Source organism: Natrix helvetica (assembly GCF_964273705.1).
Source record: "Natrix helvetica genome assembly, chromosome: 2".
Taxonomy (NCBI): Eukaryota; Metazoa; Chordata; class Lepidosauria; order Squamata; family Natricidae; genus Natrix; species Natrix helvetica.
Genome location: NC_138552.1, coordinates 268,246,822 through 268,267,319, shown reverse-complemented (window position 1 = coordinate 268,267,319; position 20,498 = coordinate 268,246,822). Strand labels below are relative to the sequence as shown.

The 20,498-nt window shown below is 35.8% G+C and overlaps 1 protein-coding gene across 8 annotated transcripts in view; it reads left to right on the top strand.

Moving 5' to 3' along the window:
• FZD3 (frizzled class receptor 3) overlaps positions 1 to 20,498 on the top strand; it is a 32,325-nt gene that overhangs the window by 5,590 nt on the left and 6,237 nt on the right. For 4 of the 8 annotated variants that reach the window (XM_081944306.1, XM_081944302.1, XM_081944304.1 and 1 more), the window contains exons 2-6: positions 2,995 to 3,466; positions 10,667 to 10,863; positions 12,694 to 13,711; positions 17,436 to 17,584; positions 18,587 to 18,820. In XM_081944306.1, the coding sequence (XP_081800432.1) occupies positions 3,278 to 3,466; positions 10,667 to 10,863; positions 12,694 to 13,711; positions 17,436 to 17,584; positions 18,587 to 18,820 (1,787 nt within the window). In that variant the 5' untranslated portion in view covers positions 2,995 to 3,277. Of the gene's footprint in view, positions 1 to 127; positions 167 to 2,994; positions 3,467 to 10,666; positions 10,864 to 12,693; positions 13,712 to 15,314; positions 15,423 to 17,435; positions 17,585 to 18,586; positions 18,821 to 20,498 lie in introns of those variants that run through there. The other 4 variants (XM_081944303.1, XM_081944307.1, XM_081944308.1 and 1 more) reach the window with 4 other exon arrangements.

Sequence of the window (20,498 nt, the reverse complement as noted above, 5' to 3'; positions counted from 1 at the left end):
TAGTTTTTGAAAATGCAGCAAGGCTTCGGAAGAAAAGTACCCTTTGCTTCTTAAGCAGTTTCTCATATTAGATATCCAATAGTGCAGAATTTGCAGAAAGTAATTTTTTATTCTCTCCCTGTATTAGGATTCCTATAATAAAGCTGAACTCAGGGATTCAGAATAGGTAAGCATTGTATCACATAATCATGGAATTTAATCCCATTTGATACAATTTCATATAAACAAATACTACATTCTTATCATTTAGTTACGTTTCATGTTTCCCCTGTCTTCAAAATTTATGTTTAGTATTTTCATTCTGTTTCTTCCACTTTTAGATTTGCTTTCAAAGGAGGAAATTATTATTATTTGTGGGTAATCTACAGACGTGAGAAACAAACATAACTAAATGATGAGAATGTGGTGTATAGTTATATAAAGCTATCTTGGTCACGTTTTGTAAAATTCCTGCTGATTTGTTCCAACCTGCAAATTCTGCTGGAATTGAATTATTCATTTGGCATTTTGCTTGATCTTCTCTGCAATAGCCATGGCTCTATTTCAGTTGTTCTGTAGCAGGTGTCAAACTCATGGCCTGTGGGTCAGATGTGTCATATGTTGGCCATGCCCCCTCGTTTTAGTGAAAGGGAAAAAGTCATGATATGTCACGTGATGACAACGTGACAACGCGAGTTTGACACCCCTGTTCTATAGCCTCTGCAATTCCTTAACTCTCCAGGTTGTATTTCACACACTGAGTATTTTTGATTTTCTTATTACAAATAGTCCTTGAGTTATGACCATAATAGAGCCTGCCCATCACTGACATAACTAATGATGGCCAGAAAGCAGATCAGTCGTATGACCAATCCAATTTTATGACCTTTTTTCTGTGCTTCCTAAGCAAATCATTGCACTTGTTAAGCAATGTTGTAGTTGTTAAGTGAATGCCACAGTAGTTAAGTCAAACCAATGGTTTGTTATGGATGTGGTTTGCCAAATGCAGAAGTAAATGTTGTTTTTTGGCAAAATCATAATAAAACTTGGGCTGCAAGGGCTGCAAATGGTGTCCAGTTGCTGAGCATCCTAAGTTACAGTCACATAACATGGGGGGGACGGACGGACGACCATCACAACTTTGAATCCAGGTCATAATAATACCTTACAGCAGTAATGGTTAACCTTTTCGGCACCAAATGTCAAAACTGGAGTGTGCATGCGCTTGCCAAAGCACCAAAACCCAGAAGAGAGCAGCTGGCTGGTGCGCATGCACGCGATGGAACCTGGAAGAGCAGGTGGCCGCCACATGCATGCCCACAGAGAGCTCTGCATGCCACCCTGACACACGTGCCATAGCTTCGCCATCATAGCCTTAGGGTAAGCAATAGTTATAAGTCAAGGACTAGCTGTTTTCTAGCTTCCTTGTCTCAAATTCTTCAAATTGCTCAAATCTATGCACATTTTCTTTATCCAGATCTGTGCATTTTCCATTTAGCTTTTCCTTTCTTAATGACTTTATTGCTTCATATTTTAAGCTCCAATTCTTCTATGGTTACATCAGATATAGCATACAACAGCTGGATCATTTGGGTCACATTTTAAACAGCTTCATTAATATTTTTAGTGTTTTAGCCACAGTCTTCTTGTTAATTTGATTCAATTTTGCCAAACATATTCTTTTGGCTTCTTTCATTTGGTCTTTGAATTCCCAACTAGGTCTTGATTAGCTAATAGTATTTGCAGTTCTTTAGCACTTTTTAAGCAATTTTTTCTCCTTGTTCTTCATTGAAATCAATTGTCTCTTTACTTTTTACTGTATGTCGCTCATTCTGCAAATTGATACTATTCATAGTTCTGAATAAATCTGAATTTTTTTTTCAATTGTTTCCAGTTTAATATTGATAAAAAATTGTGTTTCAGAATTACACACTTTTGGACCATAAATTCTTATTAATTATTAAATGAAAATCTCTCTCCCCCCCCAAAAAAAAGCTGGTACATTCACTTTTGAAATCTGCATTTCGATGATTCCAATTGGTAGAAACATTCCATAATTGTCTAGCTTTCTTCCTTTGACCAAATTCTTTGTAGCCTTCCAGTAGCCTGTCAACTCCACACCTAGTTGCCTAGCAGGGGGAATTGAACCTTTGAGCATTTGTCAATGAATACCTAGGAGCAATAGCATCCAATGTGACTTTTGTTAATCTGGGCAATAGTTGATCCAGCATGAAATTCAGATTATGTATTCTCACAGCATTGAATGGGAGGGGGGGTTGTCAGATTTAGTCTGATTCTTCTACTATGATGAAGTACTATTCCTTTGAAGGGGAGTTTTATTTATGATTGGTCACATAGTCAACCCAATATTTAGACTGGATCTGGTATTTTTAATGAGTGCTTCCCACGGACCTGGAATAGACAAATGTGTGATAGTGGTAAAGATATCATTTCACGATTGCAAGTAATGCATCTTTCATATATTTGGCATACATCTAATAAGAAATGGAATTTTATTTATTGCATTTCTATCTCCTATTTATTTAGAAGTTGATGGCAGTGCACAAGAACCTCTCTTTAGTTATTTGTATCCCACCTTGATTATTTTTACAAATAACTCAATGTGGCACACATATCCTATTTTCCCCATAACAACCCTGTGAGGTGGGTTAGATTGAAAGATAGGGACAGACTCAAGGTCATTCATCTGGCTTTCATGGATAAGGCAGAAGTTGAACTCAGAGTCTCTTACTTTTAACCTGTTGTCTTAACCAGTTAGGCACCAAACTGGCTCTTTTATATCAATTACAAAGTTTCTCCTCAGATTTTATAAATCTTTCGCCTTTATATCAATTATATCCCTATGACAACCCTATGAGTAGATTGGGCTACAAAATAATGATTTCTCCAAAGCAATTCTTTGTGCTCCATGGTCAGAACTTGAATGTATATATTTTTAATCTATGTACAGTACTAGTTTGAACTTTAATAAAGTATTTATGTTCTTATCCTTAGATTATTGATAGAAGAAAAAAGGCTGTCAACATGGAATCTGTTTGGGAATGTGGTTAGTCAATAAGTTATGATGATACAGTACAACTTGCATGGTGGCATGGAAGAAAAAAACAAGACCACATATGTTATTAGTGTTTTGGAAATAAAAGTATTCTACTGGACTATGCTAAAACCTATTAGTGTGAAGAGTTATTCAGTCTCTGAAGAACTTTAAGATAAAAAGTTGAAATATCCAGCAATGTCTGATAAATAATTTGGAGACCCTCATGACTGTTGCAGAAGAATGGCTGTAATTTGGATGATCCATTATCTTTGGCTTTTGGCAGTTCTAGCAAGATGTAGTGGTGGCCATAGTCTATTCTCATGTGAACCCATAATCCTGAGGATGTGCCAAGATCTTCCGTACAATACCACATTTATGCCTAACCTTTTGAATCATTATGATCAACAAACAGCAGCTCTAGCAATGGAAGTAAGTATTTACATTCAAAATATAAATCAAGATCTTCACTACAGTTGTTCAGAATTATTAACAAAGAACAATAAATGTATTTACGACTTTTTTGCTATTTGGGGGTGTTTAAAAAGCATGAAACCTTCATGAAGGGTAGCATCACGTGTGATATTGTGTTCTCTGGATCCAGAGGATTTTATTAATATATAAAATTGATTTTTATATTACCCTATGTGTGATGAGAATTTTTTAAAATAAATATATATAATGTGATTAAAAGTGGCTGTTATGAATTAGTGCAGTAACAGTGGATTTTGAACCAATTGTATTTACTTTCAGTAAACTGCTCATGAGCTATTTTTGATCTTGAGACATAGAGTTAAACAAGTATGTTCTATACTTTAGTAGATCACATGCAATTAATAATTTATTGGTAATCTTTACAAAACAAATGTTCTTCAAATAATATATTTGCAACTAGAATGAAGCTTTTTGGAATTTTCATGGGGGGTTGTAATTGAGGCTGCAAAGATTCTTCTGGGCATGTTAACTTATAAGATGATAAAAGTGCTATTGGGGACAAATGTGGGGGAAGCATTATACATGTTTAAAGAGGCAAAATAAAACATAATGAGCTATACCAAATGGAAAATGAAGATATATCTCGTGCCTCATACCCTTTTTGTAGTTCATTAATCAGATCTGCATTCTTTCCAAGAAGGAAGGAGAAATGAAGGAATCTATTATTTTTTCTAATATCCTTCTATAGCTGTTATAATGTATACCCATTCCATAAGCATTCTTTTTACGCAAAATGAATGGTGTAATCTGAAAGAAGCAAGGCAAGAGCTACCTGTTTCTGAGCTAAAGAAAATGGTTATGTAAACATCTCATTGATTTCCCAAAGCTATCAGATATCTGCCAAATATATATTAATTTATAAAAATGGCTGGAAAAAGCCTAGATTTTACATTTTACAGCATAAATGCATAAAGTCTCTCATTCCTTTGACTTGCAGTAGCCAATGTAATGTTCAAGATGTTACTGATAGCAATATTTCCTAGTACTGCTTGGGCATCCTCTGCCAAGTCTAGACAGGAGCAGAATTAAAAATTTCAAGTCTGGAGATCTGTGATTTACTTCTAGCTCTAGGCATGAATCCTGATATAATTTAACTTTGGTAAAATGATGTCTGCCTTCCAGTGCTATTTTCTTTTGCTTTTCTTCCTGTGTACTCTCAGAATCAATTCTGGAAGTTCAAAAGACCTCAGAAATAGAATTTAAGAACATTCAATTAACCTGAAATTGTTTCCAGGTGGAAAAATAGAGTACTGGAATAAGTTTAAAGACTTTTTGGTACTTTGCCTGTCGAAGGCTGATGACTGTACTTGGTTTGTTTGCCCTCATCTTTAAAGGATACAGGCCTATATTACCTGATGCAGGGTACTTGTTACCATGAGAATTATTACATATAATCAAAATGAGACGCTCATATATAGCGTATATAAAATTATAAATGGCATTTTTCTATGAAAATGCCCCCAAAATTCACAATATATAAACAGTAAAAATAAACATTCTGAAAGAATATATTATCATCTACTCTTCTAAGATATGGGGGGAAATGACTTTGCAGTATTGAAACTTGGAGGGAAAAAAGTGCCTGAAGAATATGTATTTTCCTTCCATGCTTAGTGTCTTCTTTGTAAAACAGAAATATTAATCCAATGCCATTATGAAATTTGAGATTTTACAAGAGGCAAATATTAGGATTTGGCACAATAATATTGTCATTTCATAGCAACCAGTCAGTATTGATTGAAGTTAAAATTGTAGTATTCACACTCCCTCTAAAGCACTTTGTCAACACCATATCAGCATCCCTTTAATTCTTTTGCATTCTTCCCCTGAGCTTGTATTTTCTGCAGGCTCAGAAAAAAGATGCAGCCCCGCTAAGGAGGTACTGATAGGTATGGCATGTATAACCTCATTCTGAAGCAGCTTTTTTACTTTTTATTAAAGTATTAATTAAATGCATACATTGAATCCAAAGTAATCCATATGATACATTATTCCAGTACAGATTAAAATTTGATTACTTGTTATGTCTTGCAATTTAGACAGATTTTTCCCCAAAGCTTCCAATTTATTTATAACTTTTAAAATCAAACTCCTTAAGCTTTGACTGATAAACTTTTACATCAATTGAAAGGGTTACGGTTTATTTTCCATCTTGTCCATTTTGGTAACACTGTGTCCCTTAAGTTTTAATGATTGAGGCTGTAAAAACCACCTCATTTCTTTTTGAAAGATAAGGTACTTGGTACTTGGTACTTTTGTATTTTATATAAAACATTAGAGCTACATTTGTATTAGTCCATTTGAGCTATCCAGTTTGTATAAGCAGGCTGGGAGCTTCCATCTGCAGCTAGTACTGTGAACTGTTAATTTACCACCCTACCCCACTCCAAAAAGATATATGTAAGTACAATTAGCGGCACATAAAAAACTGGAACTGTGTTTTTCCACTGCCACCACACTGCCCCTCTGCCTGCCACTGCTCTACCCCCTGCTGCTGCTCCCATGAGTCAGACAAGGATGGTTGGATGTGGCCCATGGGCCATAAAATGCCCAGGTCTGATCTAAGCATATTGCCTTTATTAGGAATGTGTGTTAATTGGTTATACAGTTGCTTTGCTTCTGTTGCTGCTTGGGTTTTTGGGTATTTTTATTATTTCTGGAACAGTTGGTTCCTTCCTCAATCATTTCTCATAGTTTTTGCTTATCTTATGCTATTATCAGCTTCCAGAACTCAATGCCCTTGAGATATCTTGTTATTCCACCTTCCATCTCCCTCAGCAAGCTGAATGGAAGATGGTAAATAAAATATGAAGATTTTATTTCCATAATAGCTATATTTTGAAGCAATTTTATATTTAAATGTTCGCTTTGTTTTAAAATCAATGAGTTAAATTTCTTAGTATTAGAATTAATTCAAAATGTTTTTTTAAAAAGTCCCTGCAGATTGTATTCTACTAGTCGTTGCAGACTCTAGGGGGTGGTGTGTCAAGACCATTGAGCCAGCACAGTCCAAAGATACTTTCATGGTCAAGTGGCCAGCATAATGTCATGGAGCACTGTTACCTTCCTACCAAAGTGGTACCTATTTATTTACTCGTATTTGCATGCTTTCAGACTGCTAGGTTGGCAGGAGCTGGAGCGAGAATGGAAGCTCAGCCCATCACGTGGTGCTCGGATCTTGAACCTGGGCTGCCGGCTTTCCAGATGCCCAATTCAAAATGTAGGAGCGCTGAATAAGAATATAATTATTTTATTGAAATCATGAGAAATGTGCACTGCAATTTTAAGTAGCCCAACAGAGTCCGCCACAAACATCCTCCCAAAAAATTATATTATTTCAGTTCAAATTCTCTATGTAACTAACAGCTGAATTTCAACAGCAAACTATTAAGAAATGGAGATATACTTTTCTATTGCTTTTTTTAAGCTTTACATATGCATCCAGAATGTTCCTAAATACCAAAACTTTCCCTATTACAATGGAAATGTGAAAATGTGAGAGTTTCAGTGGAGGACTTTTAAATTATCTAAAACTACAGTGAAAAGCTTTAATATTATGATAAAAGCCCTATCTACATTTTCCTTAGTTATTAATCCCTTTAAAGCTCCAACATATGAGTTATTGGAATGGCAGAAAAAATGTAGTTATATCTGGACTTAGTGTTAAGTATTGCCATAGATTTCAGGGGCAGCTTTGCTATTTCATAGCATGCAGACCTGTTCAGTGAAGATGCAGGGTTTTCGAATTATTATTCCAGCATAACTCCCCGATAAATCAGAGTACAAAATATTTGGGTATTTGCCATGATTGCATATTTCATGGTATCTTTGCCTCCCCTATATAAGGTATCTCTGAGTATATTAGCAAGACCCTTTTTCTTTGATAACTGTTCCTATGGTTACCAGCCTTTTGTGGTGTGACAAAGGTTAGTGTTCTGATTCCCACGAGCCAAATTATACCCTTTGACTCTACCCTTTTCACACTTCAGACTAAGCTTGGCCTGTGGTACGCTTGAAATCCTATAAATGCAATGTTCCCATGGTAATAGGTATGGAACACTGAAAGGGGGAGGGGGCAGATTGTGAATAGAACATGCAAATCTTATTAATTTGAATGTAAATAAAGGAGGAAGACTTTAAGGTTTTAAAATTCAGTAATTGGTTAGTAGAAAATAACTTTTTCCAAGTTATAAACTCGTTTATGTTTTCTGTTTCTTTATTTGGATTAAATTGTTCATATCAAAGGCGGTGATCAACAGTAAAACAAGTGTTAAACTGAGTTTCTGTTTCTCATTTTGCAAAGAAACTTCCAACTGAAATTCAGAATACATGCAGTTGAAAGGAGGGAGGAGAGAAATTTTGCTTGCCTAGGCATGAGCAGTTGCCATGCATTCAAGAGGAATTATCCATAAGAAATGTGAATAAATTTATATTGTGTACATTATATAATTGATTGTGATCTAAAGAAATGTGGGAGGTTGTATTTTTTGGGCTATATTTTGTCATTTTATCTCTTAGAGGAAGGGTAAAGGAAGTAGAATATCATGCTACTGGATTCACAATATGAATATTCCCTCTAATCTGTTTAAAATAAATATAAGCATAGGCAAGAATCCTATTAAAATGCAATTCATTTTTATTAAAAAAGTAGAAGAGGTAGATAAACTCTATCTTGACACTGATTATAATGAAGCATACTAATTAAAAATTTAAAGAGAAAAACTATTTGAATAAAGCTCCCTTTTCCCTCTTATTAGAAGCAGCCTTTTGCTGCTAGCTGCTTTTATACAGTATATATGCTTTTCTTTGCATGATATATATTTTTAAATTTCAAGCTAAAGGTATTATTAAAACATTCCTTTTCTTTCTCTTCCTTATCTTCTAGTATTTCATATTGTTGATCATCTCCCCCATTAAACTTGTCAACCCCATGCTGGTTTTGTAAGGATTCTCTATTTGTAATAATTTATGAAATTTTAGTTCATAATATATTGCTTCTGGCTTCAAGTTAAAATCTGGTCATTGAATTAATCCTTTTCTGAAATCTTGCATTTAAAGTACTGAAGGAGTAGGAGACTGATAAAATTACTTTCTGCATATAGGTAGTTACTTATTCAGAATTTGCATTACTCTAATAATATTCACTGGGAATATTGGCTGTCATTGGGAGTGCTGACAGCTTGTCTTCCAGTGCGTCTTTGTCTAGACATTGTATAATAATATTGGGATATGAAATTGAGATACTGCCTGCATCTGATTTGCATCTTTCCTCCAAATAATTCTAGATACCATACATGTTATTACATCCTCAAAAATTCTGAAATGACCAAACTAACAGGGAATTATTTGTTCAAGCATCACCAAATGGGTTTTTTTGTTAGTCATTTCAGTCAATATTCTAATCCACTATCAGTACAATATTTTCTTCATCTATGTTTGCAGTTGTATCATATTTGTTTTTCAAGCAATATTCAACAGAGTATTATTGCCTTGATTTTCTTTTACTTTTCCCCATGTCTTTTCTCTAAGTTCTCTATGTAATATTAAATATTAAACATTTAATATTTGTATCCGTTTTCTAAAGAATTCTTAACCTGAATGTGAATTCTGGATGTGTGTGTGTGTGTTTTTGTGTGTATGTTGTACTGATTATTATAATTATAATTATAATTATATATATATATATATATAAACATATACATATACATATATACATATACATATACATACATACATGCTGGTTTTGTTGTATTCGGGTCTTTTCCCGTGTAAGGTTGATTATATATATATATATATATATATATATATATATATATATATATATATATATATATATATATATATATATATATACATACATACATATACATATACATATACATATACATATACATATACATATACATATACATATACATATACATATACATATACATATATATATATATATATATATATATATATATATATATATATATTTGTGTTGTATTTGTACTGATAAATAAATAAAGGGAGACTAGTATACATCTATTTCGAGCTAATTAGCTCTCATCAGCTAGCCATACCCTTACTGGGATTTGAACCTGGGCCGTATTATATCTTAGGCAGGAGTCTTAACCACTAAGCCACAGGTTCACTTCCTTATCAGTTGAGCCAGGGAAATAGGTATGTATTTGTGTTACAACCCCTGGTATGCCTAAATATGGGAGGAAGGTCACTACTCCCTCTTTCTGTCCTTCGGCTCATCACAGAAGACCATGCAGGCAGAAAACCATATTTTTATTTTTAATGTTGCCTTTTTATATTTGTGTTGTATTTGTACTGATAAATAAATAAAGGGAGACTAGTATACATCTATTTCAAGCTAATTAGCTCTCATCAGCTAGCCATACCCTTACTGGGATTTGAACCTGGGCCGTATTATATCTTAGGCAGGAGTCTTAACCACTAAGCCACAGGCTCACTTCCTTATCAGTTGAGCCAGGGAAATAGGTATGTATTTGTGTTACAACCCCTGATATGCCTAAATATGGGAGGAAGGTCACTACTCCCTCTTTCTGTCCTTCGGCTCATCACAGAAGACCATGCAGGCAGAAAACCATATTTTTATTTTTAATGTTGCCTTTTTATATTTGTGTTGTATTTGTACTGATAAATAAATAAAGGGAGACTAGTATAGATCTATTTCGAGCTAATTAGCTCTCATCAGCTAGCCATACCCTTACTGGGATTTGAACCTGGGCTGTATTATATCTTAGGCAGGAGTCTTAACCACTAAACCACAGGCTCACTTCCTTATCAGTTGAGCCAGGGAAATAGGTAACACAAATACATACCTATTTGAGTCCTCCCAGGCCCCTAGAAGCACTCTGCAGACAAAAAGCAGGTGCATTTTTGCATGCAGAGTGCTTCAGGGGGACGGAGAGGGCAAAAAATGTGACGCACGGAGGCCAAAAAATTTTGTTTTCTTTTGCTCCTGTAAATTTAGGTGCATCTTATAGTCCGAAAAATGTGGTATATTATTTTACCTGTTTTCGCAAAGCTGTGTAAGGATTCTGAGAAATCAGAGTATACAATATAGAATTTGGTTGTTGAAATATTGGCCCAGAACCACTTACTTTTACTTCTTTTTCATAGCCATTTCATCCTATGGTTAACCTTGATTGTTCCCGAGACTTTCGACCATTCCTATGTGCTCTCTATGCTCCTGTTTGCATGGAATATGGTAGAGTCACCCTCCCATGTCGCAGAATTTGTCAACGAGCATATAATGAATGTTCAAAACTCATGGAGATGTTTGGTGTCTCTTGGCCTGAAGACATGGAATGCAACAGGTGAGTGAATCCTCAAGATTTGTGTTATTAAAATTACTACTTAAAATTATTATTACATTAAAATCACCTACTATGTAATGTATTTTCAGACAACATGTCATACACCTGTGATATTTTCTTGGGTATAAAACCAGTTGTGAGCTTCCTGTTCTATATATATATTCAAATCTATATTTTCAAACTTGAAAAGTTTTACATGACCTAGTTACTTGCGGGATCGCATCCTCCCACATACATCCCTGCGGCCAATTCGCTCACACAGGGAGGGACTTCTCCTGGTGCCGTCCACTAGGCAATGCCAACGGGCGACACCAAGGAGTAGGGCCTTCTCTGTGATGGGCCCAACCCTCTGGAATGACCTCCCCCCCGACATTAGAACCACTTCTGACCTCCGCTCCTTCCGGCAAAAATTGAAGACTCACCTGTTCCGATTAGCAGGCCTGGCATAATTACAATCTGTCCCTCCTGGCAAATGTATTATTATCTGGCTATCTTAGGGGTTTTTTAATTTGTTGTGTCTGTTTTAGGGATTTAAAACTTATATTTATATTAGCTTTGTACAGTTCTTTTAATTGCATTTTAACCTCCTCCAAACTGTACATATTTCACTTTTTTATTGTATTTTGTGATATTCTCTATGGACTGTACACCGCCCCGAGTCCCTTCTGGGAGAGGGGGCGGTCTAGAAGCACCAAATATAAATAAATAAAAAATAAATAAATAAATACATTAGTTTTTAATCAATCATGGAGTTAGAAAAATGGCTTTGCCATGTTTTCCAGCCCATCCTAAGCACAGTTTCTTTAGAGAACTTATTACAAACTCTGGTGAATGCTTTCGAAGGGCACTGCTAGGCTGCCTTTGTCAAAACTGAAAGTAGCTTCTACATACGAGTACCACTTGTATAGAAGCCTCTTCTGGCTTTTGAAAGTGACAGATAGAAGTCAAATATAAACTTGAAACCAATTACATTGGCCTTTATTTCAGTGAAAAGGAATATGTAACTTCCACAGTACAAATCACTGAGGGAAATCATGCTTACAAACTATTGCAGTCCAGTTATTAGATTTCAGAATTAAAGTCTGAAAACTATGGGGTAGAATATTTAGTAGAGTTGAAAGATGTTGTATAAGTACTAAGACAAAACTGAAAAAAATGCAATAAATTAATGCAAAATACAGGAGCAGAAGTATAGGAATACATCTGTGCTATTTATATGCTTAATTAGGAGAAATATATCTTGGTTAGATATAATTGGATGTATTAGTATTTCAGATATTTTATACATTATGCTGACTTTTAATAACAATGTGTTTTGCTGAAGGACCCTGTGATGCAGATTGTGTAAGGCAAGGCATTCCAGATTTGTTTTTGAAGCGTTTGCACTCTAAAATTGAAGACAATGAAAGCTGCCATAGACATGGCAAATGCCAAAGCCTTACCTGGCCACAAAAATGTACACACAAAACAGTAGCATTTTTCCATTATTCATTTAAATGTTTTAAGATGGTTGGTTAATTGATTGATTGTTTTTCTTGGTTAGCTAAAAAAATATCTTTGATTATTTATAGGATAAAGGCAGTTGACTATCATATTTAATATGAAATCTTCAGATATAAGCCTCTGAAAAGAAGCTGGCATTGACAGTTGAATATATGAAATTATTAATCTAAAATTTGTATAAGAATTAGTTTTCTATGCATAGAATCCTATAATTTAATTTAATTTCTTTTTAGACTATTCCATCAAATCAATTATTTTTTAAAGAACAGGCAGAAATACTTTCTTATATTTAAAAATTATTACAAGTCCTTTGGTCTTGCTTTCTAGGTTCCCAGACTGTGATGAGCCTTACCCTCGCCCCATTGACCTCAATGTAATTGGGGACCCAACAGAAAAAGCAACAGTGGAAGTGCAAAGAGACTATGGTTTTTGGTGCCCCCGAGAACTGAAAATAGACCCTGATCTGGGCTACACATTCCTGCGGGTACGGGACTGCTCCCCTCCTTGTCCAAATATGTACTTTAGACAAGAAGAACTTTCTTTCGCACGATACTTCATTGGTGTGATCTCCATTGTCTGCCTTTCCGCTACCTTGTTCACTTTCTTGACTTTCCTGATTGATGTCACAAGATTTCGCTATCCAGAAAGACCCATAATCTTCTATGCTGTTTGTTACATGATGGTGTCCCTCATTTTCTTCATTGGCTTTTTGCTAGAGGACCGGGTTGCCTGCAATGCCTCCGGCCCTGCCACTTACAAGGCTTCCACAGTGACACAGGGCTCTCACAATAAAGCATGCACCATGCTTTTCATGGTACTGTATTTCTTTACCATGGCTGGGAGCGTTTGGTGGGTGATTCTTACCATTACTTGGTTTTTGGCAGCTGTCCCAAAATGGGGTAGTGAAGCCATTGAGAAGAAAGCCCTTCTCTTCCATGCTAGTGCATGGGGCATCCCTGGAACCCTTACCATCATTCTCCTAGCTATGAATAAAATAGAAGGTGATAACATCAGTGGCGTGTGTTTTGTTGGCCTTTATGATGTAGATGCCTTGAGATACTTTGTTCTTGCTCCTCTCTGCCTGTATGTGGTGGTTGGAGTTTCTTTGTTACTTGCTGGCATCATTTCTTTAAATCGGGTTCGTATTGAAATTCCCTTAGAGAAGGAAAACCAGGACAAGTTGGTGAAATTTATGATTCGGATTGGCGTCTTCAGTGTACTGTATCTTGTGCCACTCTTGGTTGTCATTGGCTGTTATTTCTATGAACAAGCTTACCGAAGTGTGTGGGAGACAACATGGATTCAAGAAAGGTGCAAGGAATATCACATACCCTGCCCTTATCAGGTAAGTGAGCCTATCTCTTAAATCATTTCTTTATGGTCAATTCCTTTTGTGCCCCTCAAGGCAGAAAGTTATTTTTTCTATAACTTTTGATACCAGTCTCCTGCAATATATTTATCAAGTAAAAACATGCTACCTGGCATAATTAGCTGACTAGAAATATGACTCAGAAGAAATCCAGTTTTATAAACTGAAAATTGAAATTGAGATTTGAACATAAATGTGAATTTTTATGATCTTCAGAGAAAATGGAATCATTTGGTATATTTTTAAAAAATATATTTTTATTATTTTAAATGCCCTGAAATAAAAAGTCCTTCAGTTAAGAAAAGGGGATATTAAAATAATTGAAATACACTAGGCACCAAGCATGTCCTTATATAATTGCACACAGTACTTTTCTGTAGGTTTACAGTGTAAAGATAGACATCTAAGCACTTGCCAAACATGAAAAATGATCAGAAGTACATACTGAACATGCCAAGTGACTGTTGGGTAGTTGGGGGAAATACACACCAGTATGAAATGGAGTGAATGGTTTATTGAACAGAAGCAATCTTTATTATAGTATCTTGAATAGAGTTTATTCAGAAGAATGAATTGCAATTGCTTTGCTATTAAATGCCTTTTCTTTTAAGCTGATAAACTGCTGTTATGAGATGGTAAATAAGATTCTGGAATAATAGTGCTTTCTTTTGTGTGTATCTCACTAAGTCGTATTTGAAAAAAGAGTCATGTGTAATAGATTTCCAACTTTGGCATTCCAGTCTCCAATCATAAATAGCATATTTTATTTGCATTTTCTTTCACTGTTACATTAATCTTGAGCATAAAACATGTCAACCTCCTCTTCTAGTTTGGTATTCCAATGTAATAAATTGAATATAATGATACTGTAGTATAGTCTTTTGTGGCTGAAATTTGAGAAAAAAATGTGTCAAAAATACTTTTGATAATATCTAAAGAAATTATATTCAAGCAATAGTAATCTATGTGGTTGCTGGTACTTGGAAACAATGGCACATTGTTTCATCTATCTATTTATCTATCATCTATTTATCTATCTATCTATCATCTATCTAACTATCTATCTATTTAATATTCTTCCTTTATTTTTATAAATAACTCAAGACAGCTCCTTCTTTCTCCTCATATTTTCCCCACAACAAGCCTGTGAGGTGTGTTGGGCTGAAAGAGAGTGGTTGGCCCAAAATCACCCAACTGGCTTTCATGCCTAAGGTGGGACTAGAACTCCAGGCCAAAACCAAACAAACCACACTATGGCTTAGGATAGTACTTAGAAACCCAGTATCTATGTCTTGCTTGAAATGTAGATTGTATTGGTCTATTTTATGTTTCCCATCACTAGAGTAGTTCTTGGGCATACTCCTTTTAACTATGCGGAATAGCATATAAGTAAATGATGATCCTGAGGATTTTTTAAATTTAGGACATTAATATAATCATATCACAATGAAATGACAATAGGCAGCTTTCAATAAAAACAATAATAAAAATCAAAAACTGCAATTAAAAGATGTCAACAGTATTATTAACAATAAGATAATGGAGCCAGTCTCACCTTATGTGGGATGATGTTTTACAGGGTGGATGCCATGGCAAAAAAAAGGCATGTCTCTTGGGTCCTGCCAGATTGAAACACTTTCACAGATGGGTTCCACAGCATATCTGTTCTGCGGACCTGATGAAATAGGTAGATATAACTGGAAGAAAGTGATCCCTCAAATAACCCAGCCCCCTGCCCTGAAAGTCTTTAAAGGTAAAAAACATCACCTTGAATTGAACCCAGAAGTAAACTGGCAACCAATGCCACTCAAAGAGCAGGAATGTAATGTGCTGTTCTAAGGGGCAGACATAATTGCCTGTGCCACTGCATTCTGCATCAGCTGAATCTTCTGGATGCTATCCACCAGCAACTCCATGTAGAGGAGATTCTAGTAATCCATTTGAGGGGTGATCAGGGCCTAAGTGACTGTAAGCAGAGTGTACAGGTCCAGCAATAGGCACGATTAGCAAACAACATGAAGCTTGCAGAAGCCCTTCTTGTTCCAAATTGCCTACTGGGTCTGTTTGGGACAGTGCTGGGAAGAAAGGTGCCTACGGAGGGATAGCGTTGTGATGGACTACAGGGAAATAGCAATTTCTCAGGAAGGAGGGATAGCACATTCCAAGGAGAGGGATGAGACAAGAGGCCATACAACCATAGAGCTTGATAGGAGGCAGAGGAAGAGAATTAGGATATCCACTCCCTAGAATCTGTCAGGGGATGGGATAAGGTTTAATCTGGCTAAATTCCGTCTAGTGAGTATAAAGAAATAAAGAACTGAACTTTGGCTGGATTGTTCTATGTTATTCTTGGACTGAGCCTGACAAGTGAATCCTATAGAGTCCAAAGAGGCATAATCCCTGAGCTAGAGGGTACAAATACCAAGAGCCACTCAGTTTTGCCAGGGTTTCGCTGAAATCTGTTGTTCTTCATCCCCACAGCCTCCAGTCATTGGAATAGAACATCAATAGTGTTTTTTAAGTCACCAGGGACAGAAAGGTATATTACATGCAGATGATACCTCTCTCCATGGTGATGGATGATCTCATCCATAGCTTCATGTAAATGTTTGTCTTGTGCTTTACTTTTTATATTAAGAATTAAGCTACCTAGTCTAGCAGATTATTTTTCTCTTGATATGAAGCATCACAGTCTAAATTAGGGACTATTTGACTCCAAAGACATTCTTTTTTTATATGTAGAGTTATTCTTCAGGGATAAATATTTTAAGAATCTCATATTATAGTTGTTCACTTTCTCTCACCATCTGGTCTGTTCTATTATGTCATTTAAATTATTGATAAAGGAGCTAAAGGAAGCAGCTACAATTTGAAATTTGAGAAATCAAAAATCCAACAAACCACCCTAGCTTTTAATGGCTACACAAAATGTATGTCTCTGTACACTGTACAATACCAATTACAGAAATAGAGGTCAAACTATAGCACTGCATTTTTAGATGAGTTTCTATTCCATCATGTCAACAAAGTTCAATAGTCACTACACTGACTAACCATTTCTTGATGCCCTTCTCTAATATCTTCAATATCACATTGCCCTGGAACCATAAGAGGTTCGGACAGTGTTGAGAAAGCTGGAAGTTTGAAAAAACCTCCAGATTTCTACATGCAGGCAATCCAGCTCCCTCTTCTTCAAGAAGAGGAAATATATTTACGAAATATTGCTCAAGCACAAAAATAACTAATAAAAATGAGAAGCTTGCAAATAAGTTATCCATGTAGACCTTTTTGTAGAACATATGAACAACTGCCTTTTCCTCACTAATTTAATATCATTCTCAATCCAGCAGTGATTACTAAATTAATTGTACAAATTAAAAATGAAGGTATTGGGAACAATATTTCAAGAAAACAGCCCTTTTTCTTACATGTCTTAGGCAGGGGTTCTAGGGATGAAGTTGTATATAGGGTTTTCTTTGGATAGTGATACATGAAACTTTTACCCAATCACAACAGGGACATTTAAATTGACTTAAAGTGATTTATCTACATCTGGATAAGAAGGACTTTCCGATAAGCAGCTTTGGATAATAAAGTTTGGGTACACTTGGGTCTATAGTAATTATTTTTAAATGAATTAATACCTAGAATTATATCGGCAGCCCTTTCTCTGCTTGTTACACTTGCCTCTTTTTTATAGGTTACCCAGATGAGTCGACCGGACCTGATCCTCTTCCTTATGAAATATTTGATGGCCCTCATAGTAGGAATCCCATCAGTCTTTTGGGTTGGAAGTAAAAAGACTTGCTTTGAATGGGCCAGCTTTTTTCATGGGCGCAGGAAAAAAGAGTGAGTTGAAATCCATATACTTGGAAGGTGGGGAAGGTTGAAATATATGAGAAGCCAAATCTGCCTTTTCTAGTTGATATGTTAAGCCAAAGTCCATAAATGTCATACCTCGCCCTTCCACTACTTGTGCTTTCAGAATTAAAAATGAAGCCAGAAACACCTTCTAACTATAAACTTGATTTTAGGAGGTATGCAACTCTACCCCATTAGTTGAATCCTTATGCCTGGGAAATACATTTTCCATTGATTTTAGTTCCTGAACTTGTTTCCCCTCCTTAGTTCCAAAATCATCTGTTTTGGATTTATGGGTAAAAAAAGTGTCAGGTTGCCATATACTGATGACATTGCATTCCAAAGCTGAAGGTGACTTTCCTTGTCAATTTTATGAACTATAAATGTTAATAACATGGGCAATAAAACTATGGTGGTGCAGTATTGCAGTACTGAATGCAATATTGCAGGCTAACTCTGCCCACAATCTGGAGTTCAATCCTAATGTACTTGAGGTTGACTCAGCCTTCCATCCTTCCAAGGTTGGTAAAACGAGGACCCAAATTGTTGGGGGCAATATGCTGGCTTTGTAATAATGTTAATATTAAGTATCTGCATTACTTCCCAGGACCAATTTGCAAGGTACAATTAAAGGCCCCATAATACCATGCCTCCCCAAAGCTTATTATATTGCTTAGATGGCAGCTAGTATACAGCAGCCATGTGGCATGACCAAATTGTGCCCAAGGACATAACAGCTTATATCTGTTTGGTGGTTGCAATATTCTGGGAATGATACAATGCAGTTGTTGTAATTGTAGTGGTAATTTTTAACCACTTTCAACCTGTCTGTCATACATTGCCTTCATTTTAAATGATATACAGTAGATGTAACAGAAATATGCACTTCTGAATTCATGCAGTATAGTCAGAGCTTTTTGTTGCCTGGCTTCTTCTACATGCTGCTGTTTCCATTTATCATTTTGTGTTAAACTGATTTATATTTACCAGGGTTGTTAATGAGAGTCGACAAGTACTTCAGGAACCTGACTTTGCTCAGTCTCTCTTGAGAGATCCAAATACACCCATAATTCGCAAATCCAGAGGGACTTCCACCCAAGGGACTTCTACGCATGCCTCCTCTACACAATTGGCTATGATGGATGACCAACGAAGCAAAGCAGGCAGTGTGCATAGCAAAGTCAGTAGCTACCATGGCAGCTTGCATAGGTCACGAGATGGCAGGTGAGGACATTAAAATATTATCCTGTAAATACATAAGCAGAGTGTAAAAAATTCTTATCAAAGCCAGGGCAGTATGAATTCAAGGGAAATGATTGAGTCAAGGTTCCTAATGATAACAATTGTATGCAGTTATTCTTTCTTCTACCTACTCTATGCTAATTTGAAATAAAATTTAGCAAGTTGTTTTCTAGGCTTAAGTTGCCTTTCTCTAATGTAAGTTCATTGTGAATGTCTGCAACATATCTAGAGGACATGATTTGAGAAAGTCAGTTTTTGGTTGAGCTTCTGTTACAAGATCTCCACATTTAGAGAAATTCAGTACAAATTAGGAAGTCAAATGCTGTAATTCTTAGCAATTCCATTTGTAATATTTTCAGGGATATATAGCTAATTAATGAAGGCAATCATGTTTAGAGCATTTTATAACCATTCCAGAGTGCACATTATATATATATATCCTACCCAGTTGGTTATTAAATATAAACTAATTCCAGATTTAATAATACAGCAGTAGAATGCCTTCCAGCATAATTCATGCAGAAAATTCTGGAATTACAGATTGAATTCTACAGTTCTGGAGGGCACCCAGGTAGAGAAAATATGGGCTGTTAATTAAATAGCTGTCATTAATGTATTTTGAAAAAGCCATTTCCCAAACTAACCATATTGTGAACTATCATCCTGTCTTTTGGTTACTGCAAAGGGCCTAGAGGAAATGAATATTTAGAGTTTCAGATAGGCTGAGACCCAGGCAAATAACAGAGCATTGTTTACTCTGGTAAATCACCTGTGTTGGAACCTTAAAGGAGGCTCTCTTAGTTCTATCAGACTGGTCATGGTATCTTATTGGACTGTCTATAATGGTTGAGGGTTGAGGATTCATTTTTTTATCACAGTAGGTAGTTCCAGTCAGTATTGCTGGGGAATGAGCTGTTGACCTGGTATGTGCTGTAGCATGGGTTACTATATGGCCCTTCTCTCCCTACTCTTCTTTTTAACATCTATAAGTTGCTGGAAGAGGTCACCTGTTAGTCTCTCAATATATGGATGATTCTCAACTTTACATTGTACCCCAGAATGGAGACATAGTAATAATTTTAATTCTATCTTTGGAATGATAGAAACAAAGATAGAGTTGATACTTCTAAAGCCCTTCTAAAGGAGCTGGTTATCATAGGTGGAATGCATGAGCAGAAAGTTATTCACTCAGCTAAAATTGGTGCACCAATTTGTCTTATTTGGATCAAGCTGCTCTGACAACAGAGTCATGTGCTAGTCACCATAGAATTAGATTATTATAACATGATTTATACGAGACAGTCTTTGAAAATGATTCAAAAGGTTTAATTGGTACAAAATACAGTGACCAGGCTGCTAGCAGGTAAGTGCTACTATCTAGGTTTTATACCAGTTTCTTGGGATTACTGCAGCAGCTGCCAATATGCTTCTGATCTAATTCAAAGTGCTGGTTTGGCTGTTAAAGCTCCATATGACTTGGCTCCAGAGCACCTTAGGGACAATCTCCTCAAAGTAGCATTTTCCTTGTTCATGCATGCATGCAAAAAGATGTCAGTTATATTCCCATGAGAATCCAGATCCTCATTTCCTGTTATGACACTCATGCTTTGGAACATTTTGCCTATGAAGTTTCTCTGACATCCATTCTTCCAGTTTTCTA